Source organism: Panthera leo, chromosome D2 (genome assembly GCF_018350215.1).
Source record: "Panthera leo isolate Ple1 chromosome D2, P.leo_Ple1_pat1.1, whole genome shotgun sequence".
NCBI classification, from domain to species: domain Eukaryota; kingdom Metazoa; phylum Chordata; class Mammalia; order Carnivora; family Felidae; genus Panthera; species Panthera leo.
This window is the reverse complement of record NC_056689.1, coordinates 35,558,624-35,573,342: the sequence shown is the minus strand read 5'-3', so window position 1 is coordinate 35,573,342 and position 14,719 is coordinate 35,558,624. Positions and strand designations below refer to the sequence as shown.

Below are 14,719 nucleotides of genomic sequence, written 5' to 3'. Positions count from 1 at the left end.
ACTAGAATTTTCCTTATATTAAAACGAAATGTGACCCCTTGTAAGTAGTACACATAGGTTCCCTTAAATATTCTGGGTTGAGTTGTGGCCTCAAATTCCCCTTCAGAGCAGGAGTATCTTGGACAGACGTATTGCTTAGTCATGTCCCCAGAATTTAACACTGTGACTGTCACATCCAAGGCATTCAAAAATATGCTGAATAAGTGACACATCTGATCCTACCAACATTGCTTATGCAGCCAGAAGTAAATCATGACTCAGCATGGGTCAAATTTTCCCTTTACAAATGAAATCTTGCCATTTCCAACTGCACGGATAGAAGTAGAGGGTGTTATGCTAAGCAAAATTAGTCAGAGAAGACAATTATCATATGACCTCACTCATATGAGGACTTAAAGACATAGAATAGATGAACACAAGGGAAGGGAAACAAAAATAATATAAAAACAGGCAGGGGGAAAAACATAAGAGACTCTTAAATATGGAGAACAAACAGAGGGATACTGGTGGGGTTGTGGGAGAGGGGGGTGGGCTAAATGGGTAAGGGGCATTAAGGAATCTACTCCTGAAATCACTGTTGCACTATATGCTAACTTGGATATAAATTTAAAAAATAAAGAAAAAAAGAAAAACATTTTCCCATTACTGTTTGTAGAACTGGGAATTAAAGCTGATGTTCAGTCTCTAATAGTTATGTGAAGTAAAGATCCATAAGCTCAGGAACCATATCGTGGCCATGACTGCACATGAACATATGACCACATAGAAATCTAATGGGGTGGAGCAGGAGAAAGTAAACATACTAACAGAACAGAGAGGAGCTCTAAGAATCAAAAGTACTATGGCTCTAGGGAGCTTTCAAGTTCCTGTTCTAGTCCCCCATGAGACCTAGTTAAGTGTTTAGTCTTGAGGTTCCCTAAGATGACCCTGTGCCAATTCCTGGGGGGTTTTTTGTTGTTTATTTGTTTGTTTGTTTTTTACTTAAAAAAGATTGAGAAGGTTTGTCACTTACAATCAAAAGAACCTCGGCCAAGGGCTTCAGCTAACTCAGTATGAGAATAAGGGTAAGTGTTTACAAAAGCTGTCTCTGAATCAAAACAGTTGGAGGCAGAGGAGAAGAATGGATTAACTACTACCCTTGCCCAGAACATATTAGAACAACTGAGCAAAAGCACACCCTTGTTGCTCCCCTACCACACCATGCCTCCTCTTTCTGCCAGTGTAGGAAAATTGCCCCCTATCTTTTAAAGCCATAAATGGCTGAGCAGACCTGTGGTCATTCCATCCCCCACTTTTTCCTGGAAAGTCTGGATCAACCCCATCTGTGGGAGTGCCCCCAAAAGACCTGGCTTCTCTGAGCTCATAGCACAATTCAGCAACACTAGTCAATAAAGGCAACCCTCAGGCCAAAGACAATTCTAATCCTTGCTCCCTTTTTATCTCCCCTGGAGTCACCGACTTCCCTTCTAGTGACTTGTGTGCTCTTCTGGAGCACCTAGCCTTATGAACCTTTATAGGGTGTTGCCAACCATAACTCTATTCAGCTAAAAGACCTAAAAATAAATGACTGTAATGGCAAAATGACTGGCAGCTGGAGATTTCTGGGGCAGATGATGCCAACTGGCACTCCCTCCAATGATACCACATGAAGGATATGTTCCACCAAATCATAAAACTCCTTCTGATCTTGTTTTAGTCATTTACCATGTGTTGGGTATTTTTTCTAGACTCAAATCTCAGCTCCTCTCCTTACCAACAACATAATCTTGGGTAAGTGACTTAACATCTCAGCACCTGCATGACCTCTCCTACAAGACGGAGATAATAGCAATACCTTTATCACAGAGTGTTAGTGATCATCAAGGGAATATATACACAAATTACTTTAAGTTCGCTGGAACATAGCATTGAATAAATATTAATTCATATTTATTAATGTGAATTATTCAGTCAAGATAGGCTACATTATACAATAATAAACATCTCAGTAGCTTTTATTTCTCTCTTGTTCTAAATGTCCAGTGTGAATTGGCTGGTGGGGAAGGGGCTATTATCACTGTAGTCACCTAAGAATCCAATCTAACAGAGTCTCCAATACCTTACAAGGCTGGTCTCTCAATAAAAGCCTTTAGGGTTTCCCATAGCAGAAGAAAAGGACACTGGTTATGGGGTCTTAAAAGTTCCTATCTAAAAGTGACACAAGTCACTTGTCCTGAACTAACCACTGTAAGGCACACCAAATCTCAAGAGGGAAAGAAAGTGTAACTCTCCTATGCACAAAGAAATATTGGTGAGCTCTAGTAACATCTGCCACAACTATTATTACTCTATACCAGGCCCTATGCAAGACATCCACACTCTATGAGTATGTCACACATTTACCCGATTTTGACATCATACCCTAATGTAACAAAATCACTGGTTTATGCTGGACGTGTGACTTTAATTTCCTTGCATGTGCATGTAGAGAAAAGAATTTTTTGGGGGGACTGAATCTAGTGAACATGAAAAATCCAGCTTGTTCAGCTCAAGGATTTTGTTAAACCAGTTGCTTGGTAGAAAAGCAGCAGTTTCCAGGCAGAAAAACCACCTGGAAAATGGACTAAACTGACTTGTTATTTGGTAGTAATTTTGAATAATAGACTACTCTTTCTCTACTTGGAAAACTGGTGGACACAAGCTTTTTTGTGCCCAACACTTCTGTTTTTTGGAAGATATCACTGTAAACACAGCAATGCTAAGACACAAGAGCTCCAATAATGTGCAACAATTTTCCTAAAACTGCAATAGAAAAAAAATCAACTGAAACATGAAAATTTAAAGCCCTATTACCTGCATTTCGCTCTGTAACATCCCACTTCCCATCATTTCTAACACGCATCTTAAGTGTGCTAATTGGAAAGGCCCTGCCATGTATACAGCTCTGTTTTCAAGATGACAACTGCTTTGCTTTTATCACTGGGCTCAATACCAAGAGGGGAATCATTTTCAAAATTCAAAGCGTTTTGATCTGGCTTTGTCAACTGGCTGCCTGTGCTTGGTGGGTATCCTGTCTTAGAGAGAAAACATGAACATTTCAGGTGGTGGGGCTGAGGCTAGGGCAAAAAAACCATCCCTGAATGGCTGAGTGGGGAAAAAGGTGTCCTAAGATTAAAAACAAAAGTCAAATAACACTAATAGGCTGCCAAATTACTCCCTTCCCCCTTTAGGGAAAAAAAAAAATACTAAATATGCTACAAATGTTCATTGAAAAAAAAAAAAAAAAGAGTCATTAATAAATCCCAGAAAGGAAGGCTCAGGCAGCTTAAGTCCCACCCAAGAAAACAAGCAGGGAGACTTGCTCAGTTTCCACTCATCTCCTCCAAAATGACAAAAATGTGGGGCAGATGACAGCTGATGTGTGGTCTGGTGACTCAAGCCTATGAAGGACTCTCAAAAAAACAAGATTAATCCATGTTTCTCTTTTACTAACAGAAACATAATAAAGCCACATCTACCAGACAGAAAAGTAGGATCTTCCAAGTTCAAGGGCCCTGAGCCCAAGAGAAGGAAGCTCTTTACTTTTTACCCTGCAAAACTGGTATTCCCAAATGGTTCACACATGTAGGACTAAGGAATGATACCAAACATTCAAATGAAATCAGCAATGAAAACTCAGGAATATGTGTTTCCCTATGGTGACAAATGGATTAAGTATCTGTATTGGGGGCCACACGCTTGCTTCAATTTTCACCAAGAAATGGTGTGTTCAGCATGACGAAGATCCAGCTTTTTAATCTGGCAGAGCTTTCTCTAGGGTAATACCTAGAGATCCTATTTTGATTATCTCTTCAACACACCCACTGGAACAAGTATAGCATGTTTAGTAGAAGGCAGCAACTGATAGCCAGCTTTTCAGCACATGATTCATGATGAGGTAACTTTGGATATCTAAAAGTACATGCAAACTTGGTCAAAGAGACATCAAATACAGCCTAAAGAAAACATGAATGTTTTATGGGGAAGGTCAATTTCTCAAACGGACCTGTGGAGTGAAGCATCTTGTTTCTAGATACATCTGTAGAATACCACTATCTCTCCAGATACAAACCCTCAACTCTTCTGGCAAATATAAAAAGGAGATCTAAGCTTGTTGTAAGTTGGCAAGAGTCCTTAAGTCTAAAGCAATGGTTCTAACATTCTATTGGTTTTTGAGGAACTCACCCAGCAGCTTCTCAAAATATGGACAGACTCTAAGGTATCCCACAAGGGATTCTGAATGAAGCCCCAGGTGGTTTAGATGCAGGCAGTCCACAGGCCACACTTCAAGAGACTCCGGTCTGCTTCTTTCATCCCAAGGGTCAGGCAGTGCAGGCAACTCTGAGTGGGCCTCTTTCAGAAAAGAGCCTCCTGAGAACAGCAGCCTCCCCATAGCACTCCTAGGTGCTGACAGTAGCTGCAATGCCATCCTCCCAGCACGCCAGACACACCCTCTCTTTGGATCACCTGACCTCAGATTTGCCTGGCTCATCCTCTTGCCTTTTCCTGGTCTACTAACATGATCCATGTTGTCCATGACTGACATCCTCACCTGACAGATGTTGTTCTGAAGAGCCCTGACCTGACTCCAAGACCCAAAGTGACTCCTCTAGGAAACCTCTGGATTCTCCCTAGGTCTCTAAAATTGCCACGACCTATGCCCACATGCTCCACCGAGGCATTTCTTGTCCACCAGCTCTGCTCCTACCTGGGTTCCTTGTTCACCTGGAACAAAGCCAAAGAGAGATGGAATGATCATATAATCTAGTTGTAGGGCAATGAAAATTTCAAGGCATTGAGGAACAGGTATGGGGGCAAGAGGTCCTGCTTGCCCCCAAACACACAGTGCATACATCACTGAATTTCAAAGTCTCATACTCAACTCTCAGCTAAACCAGGAAGCACAGACTACATAGATAATCAGGCCCCAACAGAAAGTGTGTGTGAATAATGGAAACAAACAAAATATAGATTCTAGAAGCTCTGTCGATAATCGCCGGCTGGATTCCCACTTCACCATTTAACTATAAATCCATACTCACTAAGGATTGTATCAGATCATAAATACCTGTTTATATCATGTCACCACATTCACAATTGCCCCAGAAAATCATTAACTGGCAAAGAAAGTTCGCAGTTTGGAAGAGAGTGGTAATGAAATGCTCCTCTCTGCATTTCCTACTCACGGTTGAAGGAGCAGAAAGAAATCTCGAAATATGTATTTTAGCATGCAGTCATAAATATCTACCACCCTCCCAAAGACACATTGCATGTGCTAATTTATACCAGGCTAACTTTTTGTTTCATGCTATATTGATGGGCTTGACAGTTTTTCGAAGAGTTTATAACTGCAGCAGTGTTGATCTTATTTAAAGAGAATATTAAATCAAATCCCTTGTCATCGGCATAAAATCTCCTATAGCATCAACAAAAGGCGGCAGTTTTTATTGATTCCCCGATACAAAAGATGTATGAAGTGGACTGATGCTGCTCTGCCAAAAAAAAAAAAAAAATCACAATTAAAGCCCCATGAAAACTATTAGTCATTGTAAAGGTCATCATTGACTTTTAATGGCATCCTAAAGGGAAACAATATGTTTCACTTCAACATCCAGGGCCGAGAGAATAAAATACTGTATTTCCAGGGTGGGCATAGCAGAGGGTACACCAAGAAGCCTTACATCAATACTTGTTGTATCAAAAGGCAACCTAATAAAACATAATTCAGATCATTCAATTCACTGTCCACAATCATGATAAGGGAATTTCCAGGGAAACAGCTGATAAAAAGTGAAAAATTCACGCACACAACCAGATGTGCTCAGTCTTCCTGAATGAGCCCAAACAGAGACTGGATCTGCCACGTAGCCAAGGGTTTTCACTCTTCAAGACCCAAAGAGGGACGACTTACAAACCAGGAAGGGGGAACACGGGTGTGAGCTCAAACGAGGATGTGAGCTCCATGTGCCAGAAATGGACAGGTCACTACTTCCTCAGGACCTCAGCTTCCTTACCTGTAACAGGATTGAATCTAGCTTGATTCCTCTCAGATCAGTGATAGCAAACAGATTTACTCTTGCATACTAACTCTGATTGCTGGCCTATCATCTGTTTGGACTTAGGTCTTCCTCATCCCAAAATGAGAGGTGTGCTGTATTGAGTAGGACTCTGAGTCAGCACTCAGGCACAGAGGGCCTTGGTGATCTAGTAATATGCTCTCTGGGTGCCAGAGGGGCCACAGCAGCAGCTGAGCAAGCCCTTAGCCCCAAGATGGCAAATTCTGTAAAATTCACCTCAAGAACATCGTAAAGAGAGTGTAACTTACCATCCATTGACTCATCCAAAAGAAATTCTTTTGTCTTCAACCAAGGCTCTCTACAAAGTTCAGGCCTCAGCAGGGGTTGGGGATGGTACTTATGAGTAAAGGAGAAAAGTCCCATGAACAAAACCAGGAAGTCAACCATTGAAATTCCATCTATGTTTGCTCACATTCTGGAGCCTTGGGAACTCTTCCAAAAATCTCCTATTCAGAAGAGAATATATTATTTTCACCAACTGTTTTGTTTATTCAATAAGGAATTCCTAAGGACCTACTTAGTACAAAGAATTGTGCCAACTGATATGAGGAAGCCATCAGAAAGGTAGCAAGCAGTGGTTAAGAGCTTGGCCCTGGACTGGAACCATCAGGCTTCAAAAACCAGGCTTTTCCACGTGCTAGTTGTGTGACCTTGGACAAGTTAATTAACCTCTCTGAGCCACACTATGTGAATCTGCAAAAATAGTTCAAGAGTATGTTCCTCATTGGACTACTTCAACTTATAAAAGTGGTCACCTCTGTAAAGCGTTCATCCCATACCTGTTTTAGCAGCATTCTATCTCTGTTCAGGCCACTCCTGAAAGCTCCAAACGCGCATAGGCAGCAGCCCCCTCCTGATCATCATTTACAGGTTTCAAAGGTACCTCAAAAGTCAGTGTACCAGAATCCAATGTATAATCTTCTCTCAACCTCACTACCACCAAAGCCACAACAGACCAAAATCCACCTGGTCCTCAAAGTGTTTCCCATCCAAGTGAATGTCCTACCAACCACCCACTTAATTGATAGTGTCATAGGAAGCTGATGTTTCTAAAGATCAAAAATGGCAGAACATTGGCAATTTAATGAATTTCAACCCAATGGTTCTAAGCCAGAATCTAGATGTCTTCCTGGGCATCTTCTTGTTTGCTCCTTCAATGCCACTATCTCAAGCCCTGCGAGCTGGGTCTCAAAGTACTTCCACACACCACCTCTATGTCTACCACCACCATCCTAATTCAAATCCCCACTATTTCACCTAGAGAGCTACAACACCCTCCAAATAGTCCTTCCACTTTCACCACTACAACCGATAGACAGTCTATCTGGTACAACGTGGCCATCATGACTTTACAAAACCAGAACTTGATTTTGTTAGTTTCCTGCTGAAAACATTTCAGTAGCTGTGTGTGGCTCATAAAACAAAGACTAGGAAGCTTCAGGGTTGTGCTGGGACTAACATGTCACCTTCTCTACCTCTCTGGCCTCATCACGTCCTCTACCTGCTCCCTCTACTCCAGACACAGTGACCTCCATCCAGTTTTGGAATGTGTCCAAGACCCTGTTCATGCCATTTCCTCTGCCTGGAACCATGTTCCCTTCCTATTCTGCCCTCTCATCTCAGCACAAACATTGCTCCCTTAGGGCCTGCTTGATGGGAGTAAACCCCACTCAGTCATACTTAGACATACTTACAAGGACTGCATATGCTTGATTTAATGCTCTGCTGTTGCCATCATGAAAGTTTTAATTTTGGAACAAGACATCTTGCATTTACATTTTGCACTCGGGCATGCAAATTATGTAGCCAGTCTTGTTCTCAGGGGAGCCTTCATGGACCCACCCAAATAGCTAAAATGCCCCTTCCCAATCCCTTACAGTGCCACGTACGTATTCATCTTCTCTACTTGATGGTCTTCTCTACTTGAACCTAAGTTCCATTAATCCAGGGTCCATGTCTGATTTTTGATTACCACTTCATCCCTGACACCTAGCATCCAACAGGCAATCAGTAAAAATTGGCTGAATAACCATTTTTATTGTTCCCAGTGTCATTACTGCTATTACCCTGTGCCATTAAGGCTAAGAGCCAGCAGGGGAAACACAAGAACTATACAACGTGGCAGTGGATAAGAACAGAACACACCAACTGTAGGGAGGCTACGGGGAGCTGGCACAGGCAGTGCCTGGGAGCATGTGTGCATCTGCGAGGGCAGAAGTTAGGGGAAGGTGGTCCCTCCAATAGAAGGAAGAGCATAACAAAAGCATAAATGGGAATGGAAACTAATGGGAGGTGGAACATTCTGGCACAGGAGCTTCACTGCGGAGCAGAGTTAGTCAAAACTGGGGAAAGCCCTGAACCCAGGCTAGGGAGTTCACATTTTCCTGAAGTGTGGAGGCAATAAATGCAGTGTTTTAATTAGGGCAGTTCCCTATGAAGCCTTAAAAAGTGTGAATATCATTACTCAAATAATTGCAGAAAGATGATTTTCTAGCTATGCATAGGGGGAAAAAAACACAAAGTTTGAGCATAGCACAATACCTTTGTCTTTCCTGGAACCATATGTTAAAACGTGCCTAATAGAAATATGCTTCCATATTATACACAAATGCACGTTAAGCGCACTATACTTTTCAAAGTGCTTTCAAACACACTGCATATAAATGGCTCTCAGCCACCTTTGACGAGCTCCTCATCAATTGATCAAGTGTTTGGTCATCTCAGCTGACATCTTCCAGCTGGTACTGCCCTAGAAAGACGTTTCCCAGATGAAAGACACATATGTATTTCTCCAGAAGGCAGGAACAACTCATCTGCAGCAACCTGCATCAAAGACTCATACTGGCAAAGGTGTTTATTCTACTCAGGGTTGTGGTTGTTACTGCTTAAATTCACCAAGACAAAGGTGAATTTTTCTAAAAATAAAAAGAATATCCTTTAACAAATGAACAATTCACAAATACCCACATACTGTGTGCCTCTCTAACAGAACCCAATTGAGCAAAAATGGTCTTATTGTGATGTACAATAAGATCCCAGTGTTCAAAAAGTGCACTTAACTCATTACTCAGAAATATGTCCATTGCTCAAAATGGATAGCTATTTAATTTCAACTCAAAAATGGTAGGGAGAATGGCAAGCCTCTGTTTACACACTCCTTATTTAAAATCAACATAAATACAGGTAGATTATGTTTTCCATCTGAGGCAGATCAAAGAACACAATACCGTGAAGCCTCAACATTATTCTGCTCCATTCCCACCGCCTCCTATATGAATTCTTGTCATTACATCAATTTAATCCCCTGCCATTTTAGGCCACTGTTCGTCAAGCTGAATGAAAGCACAATAGCTGGTGTTTAACGTGACGGTGTTCCTTTTTCCAACCTGCCTCCTTGAAAGTAAAAGTTTGTAGAATGTACAAAATTTTCTTTACAGCTCATTTGAGATGCATAAACAATCCCAGAGACAGCAAAGAACAAAAATAATAATTTGTTGTTTCAAGGAGCTGGGCTGCTTGAGACAGCCATGGAATTCCAGACCCCCTGTGGATGGCTGGGCCACGTGGGCTACTCTGCCCCCTCACTCACCAGGCGAGCCATGGCTGCCCAGGCCCTTGCCCTGTCTGATTTGCTGTGTCTCTACATCTCCTCAGAAGGGCTTACGTCTCTTGACAATCCCAGAGGGAAAATGATGCTTTTCCTCCCTGTACTGCATGCCCCTCCACCCACAAACCCTGGCCATATGCTTACTGCTCACTCTTTCTTACACGCTCCCTCCACTCACTGGGATTTAGAGCAGTGACAGCCACAGGATAGACCTCTGGCTAAAGTCACAATGAATTGAGAGGTGAGAACATACTCTGTACACTCACTCCCTAAAGGGATTCCAGAGCTCAAACAGGTAGAGGCCAGAAGCAGTTTAGGGAAAATCAAATTACATGTCAACCTAACCAGAGCAAGTTTTGCACTGCCCTCAAATTTACCAAGTGATACCTCTGCTGGCAGGACGTGTTTTGTGAGGGGGGGAAAGATAGACATAGAAAGGAGAGCCATTTTAAAAGCCTGAGACTCAAAATGGAAAAAACCAGGGGGTCAAAGAATCTCAAACTGCATTCTTTTCTTTAATTCCCATTGTATAAATAAATCAACTGTGGTTAAGATAGGGAGCTTCTAGCACACAGAACAACCATGTCCCATAACCACAAGTATTCACTGCAGCCTATGCTTTCAAAGAGGTAGTCAGGACTTCTAAGTCAAACCACCTGTCAAATAAAGGATGGAGGAAAAAAGGAACTTCAATAGACAAGTTACCTTGATCAGTCACCCAGAATCTTCTGGTGATGCTGTGCTGCATTAACAATACATTAATGGACGGAGGAGTCTGCACAGAGACATGTTTAGTAATTATTACAGACTGGAAGAAAATCTATAATCCCACCAGAAAGTTCAAAGATCCATCCCATATTTGCAGAGGAATGTATCCCCTTACCCAGGACCATCGACAGTTTGAGAACGAGTCCAGATGTAAAGAAACATGAACAATTAACACAAAATAAAGTATACAAGATTTCTTGAGGTTTTCAGGAACATACTAAGTTACATGAATGATGTAATCTTCAGGACAAAATACTAGAACCCCCAATTGAAGATAATGTATCTTCAAAGATAACAGAGAAGTCTTTAAAACTTCTCTATTAAAAAATCCCAGTTGTGAAAATACAGACCCTTATCACAGGGCCTGCTGTTTTGTGCATGAGTAAGCTTTCTCACATCAAATGAGTTACGTCCTTGATATTCATACCTCCCCCTCCCTCTCTCTCCCTTTCATTCTAAACATCGGAACTGCAAAAAAGGCCACATACAGAGGTTCATTAAGGAAGAAATGATAGTACGAGAAGTCACACAAGGTCTCTGGCTTCCAGGAAAGTAGCTTGTCTGGAATCAGTGACCTCAGAAGTCCCTCCCATCACAAGGCCAGCTGCCCAGCACCTCAGGACTCCGACGCCCTGGCACAGCTCCAACCACCCACCAACACCCAAGCCCTGTTGTACTTGTGACTCTTGCTAGCTACCAAGAGTTAGTAGTTAAATGCACTGCCTACTCAGGTGTCTGGAAATGTCTACTACTCCTGCTCGACTCAGATGTTCTGTCCATACCTGCCACTAACTGTCTTACACTATAACACGTTTACCTTAAAGATTTCTTTAGTCTCGTGTGAAGCACGGACTGATGCATGTTCAATGAGCCACAAACATACATACTTCTTTCTGGCCAGTGAATTCTTTCAGGGGATCACGCACATGAACAACTCTGTGTTCTCCAAGCCCCTACCTTGTTAAGCCTCAGTATTTTTGCACTTAAAAAAAGGATCCCTGATTCATTTTACAGATGAGAAAACTGAAGTCCACAGAAGCTGATTAACTTGACCCTTGGCTTCACAGAAAACCTGTCACTATACTAGCACTGGAAAAGGTAGGTTCCCTGATGACCAAGATCTCCTAGCAAACATCTGCCAACAGCATGAGTGAAAAAGTAGTTGAGGTAAAAAGGAATTTGGAATGGTTTGCTGACCACAGGCCCAGGCTTTACCACCTGCCAACCTCCTACACTTCCCCAGCATTCTGGCCTGGGGCTGGCGAGCATCTCCCTCAACCCCTCAGAAAACACTATTGACAGGCAGGGAGTGCTGCCTCCGTGTACAGAGAAAATGACATTCCCAATCTTGACTCTTAACCTAAGCAACTCAAATTGGCCATCACAAAGAACCAGCATTTTGGTAAGGCATCTATCCTCCCAGGTGCAAATGTGGGCTTCTACCTACCTCAATTCTATGAGCCACCTCCCCCCTAAAACACATGTGGACCAACAGGGAGCCCTCCCAGAGCCAGCCCGGGGGGGCCCCAGTCCTTGGGAACAAGGGCACACACACGCTGGGGCTTTGAATGTGAGGAGACAGGAAAAGTGGAGAGGAGGACTCCTCAGTCGGGCCTGGGAGGAAAATCGAACCCTTGAAAATTGCAAAGCAAAAGATGCCAAGAGAGATTCTTCACTGTCACAGCTGCTTACCATAGAAATCTCTCCTCATTTTGGGATGACATCGGCAGACCTGATTTTTTGTCACCAGTCATTCCGCACTGGCTTTAATTATGCAGCACACCAACAGAAATTTTCTTTCTGATCACATAAATCACACCGCTGTGACACAGGGCTCAATAGGCTCGGCTGGAACAATGTGCTGAGAGCTATCGGCTCCATCGCTCAAGCCCACAAGGTGTATCATTTAGCCAAGAGTGATAATTAGACGCAGAATATACTGAAAACTGTCAATAGGCATGTCAATAGGAGAACTCTTAGCATCTAACACCCAGTGAATCAATGGTGTTTTTCAGCTATAAAATCAAGAAAATGATAGCTTTCAAATGAATGGTGGAAAGGAAACAGGAGCCTCCTTGGGGAGGAATAAAACAGCTCAATTTTCCCTTACTGAGTGCCTCTCCAACTACCTCACTCAATGGAAAAGGTCACAGAACATTACAGCAAAATATCTCTGAAACAAGATGTACAACAGCGCTGGGACATGACATGCTGCCTGGGCACCCCACAAAGGCCTCACTATCTCGGACCTGACAGGAGCAAAAAATGGGTCAGTAGGTGGCAGACCAGAACCGGAGGGGGAGGCCAAGTGAGGGAGAAGAAGCAGGGGCCTGAGCTGCAGGGGAAAGAGGTGTGCCCACTCACACAGAGGTGAGACTGCGTGCAGGGCGGGGGTACGGGGAGGGTGTCTGAGCCCAAGCACAGAGGAAGTGGGTACTTGAACCGGGTGCTGCTGAAAAGATAAGCTCTTAGCAATGCTCAGTTACATCTTACAATTGACGCAAATATTAACAGACAGTACTTATATGCTGCTTGCTCTTTGCCACTCAGGGCTCCAAGGATTCCACACATGTTAACTCATTTGATCCTTATGATGGTTCTGTGCAATTATTAGTGCCATTTTAGAGGTAAGAAAATTGAGGCACAGAGAGATTCAGTAACCTGCCCACAGGCACACAGCTAGTACGCGACAGGGCCAACATCTGCACCCAAGGAAGCTGCATTCTCACATACCACACTATGCCGCCTCTCGTGATGGCCAGGCAAGCACACGGTCACACTTGCTTCTTCTCTTTTAACAAGAGCAGCTGAGAGATGGACCTGTATGAAAGGTGGAATGGTATTACATATCCCTGGGCAATTCCTCAGGGTCTCTGTTTCCTTCTATGATCAAGAGTGCAGGGGGGCTGGGGGATGACCATGAGACCTGTGGAGTATGTTACCATACACTGAGCTCATTAAGTGATCTCACACTCCCATCTTTATTTCACAGATAAGGAAATCAAGTCTCAGAAATGTTTGGAAAAATGCCTCTGATCACACAGCCTATAGGGCTGGGTTAGAACCCAGTGGGTCTCACTCTCAGGTTGTGCTCTTAACGACCACACTAAAATGTAGACTGCAAGGAAGCTTGATACATACCAGGAACCCCGACTAGTAGACTTGATTAGCCCTCAATACATGATAGGAGTCAGGGGGAGGGAAGGGCAAGGGTAGGGAGAGGAGAGGGAAAACTAGAAGGCAGAAGTAAAAGGAGCTGGGAAAATATACGCATTAAGATACCAATCTAGACATATTGCAAATAACTTCAGCAATTAACAAATGAGAAAATATACATAGTTGCTACTTCTGGTTTCAATCTAATATATGACTTATTTAACTGATTACTGGTACTCTCTTTTGGAGCTCTTTATATATTAAATTGGAAGTTGGGTTTTTTTTAATAATCAAAAAGGCAGTAAGTCTAATTTCAGGTAACATTATTAAACACTTACTATGTGCCAGATGCTGGGCTTGGTTCTCTTATTGAATAGTGTTTAACTTTCTTCATTCTTAAAGCTATCGCTTTTATTTAAAAAAAAAAAACACATTTTTGGTGAGATAAAGGAACTCTACCAAAGACACCACCTTAAGTAAAATAAACCATCAGACCTACAACAGAAATTGCAGCCTTATAATTAAGTAATCACTAATGGACACTACCCAGATGACATTTGCAGTGACTTACCCAGTGAGGTATGTGGCCATGTGCACACATAATCAAATAGTTCACAACCCTCAAACCTTCATGCTAGGGCTGCCTTCCCTACTCAAGCTTCCTTCCCTATCACATGTGTTTTTCTAAGTAGCAGGAGAGTCTAGAAGCTTTGGTCCCTGCCAGGGCAAGAAGGGCATCCAGTACACAATGGATTAGGAGGCCAGCATCCTACAGAGCACATAGCAAGCTCTTAAAAAGCAATTTTGCTGGACCCAGATCAGCCATCAACATCTTTCGCCAGTCACAACAGCTTTCCAACTGCTTTCCTCCCTGCTTCTCTTGTTCCCCTAGAGTTTAAGAGCTAAGTTGATTATTGTTATTCCTCTACACAAAACCATCCAGTGCTTCCTATCTTATCCACAACAAATACCCAAGTGTCACTGGGACTGAAAAGGACTCCCCAGTGGAAACCACTCGAATCCACAGGCCCACTAGTCACTGTTCTGGCTCATCAATCACACTGCTGTTCGGGGCTTCGCGTTTGCTGTTCCC

At 42.8% G+C, this 14,719-nt stretch overlaps 1 protein-coding gene across 4 annotated transcripts in view; it reads right to left on the bottom strand.

Moving 5' to 3' along the window:
• Nucleotides 1-14,719, bottom strand: part of LRMDA (leucine rich melanocyte differentiation associated) — a 1,023,531-nt gene that overhangs the window by 655,776 nt on the left and 353,036 nt on the right. Inside the window, exons 1-2 of one of the 4 annotated variants that reach the window (XM_042909276.1) lie at nt 6,344-12,878; nt 4,727-4,743 (exon numbers count right to left, since the gene is read on the bottom strand). The exons of the other annotated variants lie outside the window; for them this stretch is intronic. Of the exons in view, the coding sequence (XP_042765210.1) occupies nt 4,727-4,743; nt 6,344-6,358 (32 nt within the window). The 5' untranslated portion in view covers nt 6,359-12,878. Of the gene's footprint in view, nt 1-4,726; nt 4,744-6,343; nt 12,879-14,719 lie in introns of those variants that run through there. 4 annotated transcript variants of the gene reach the window in all.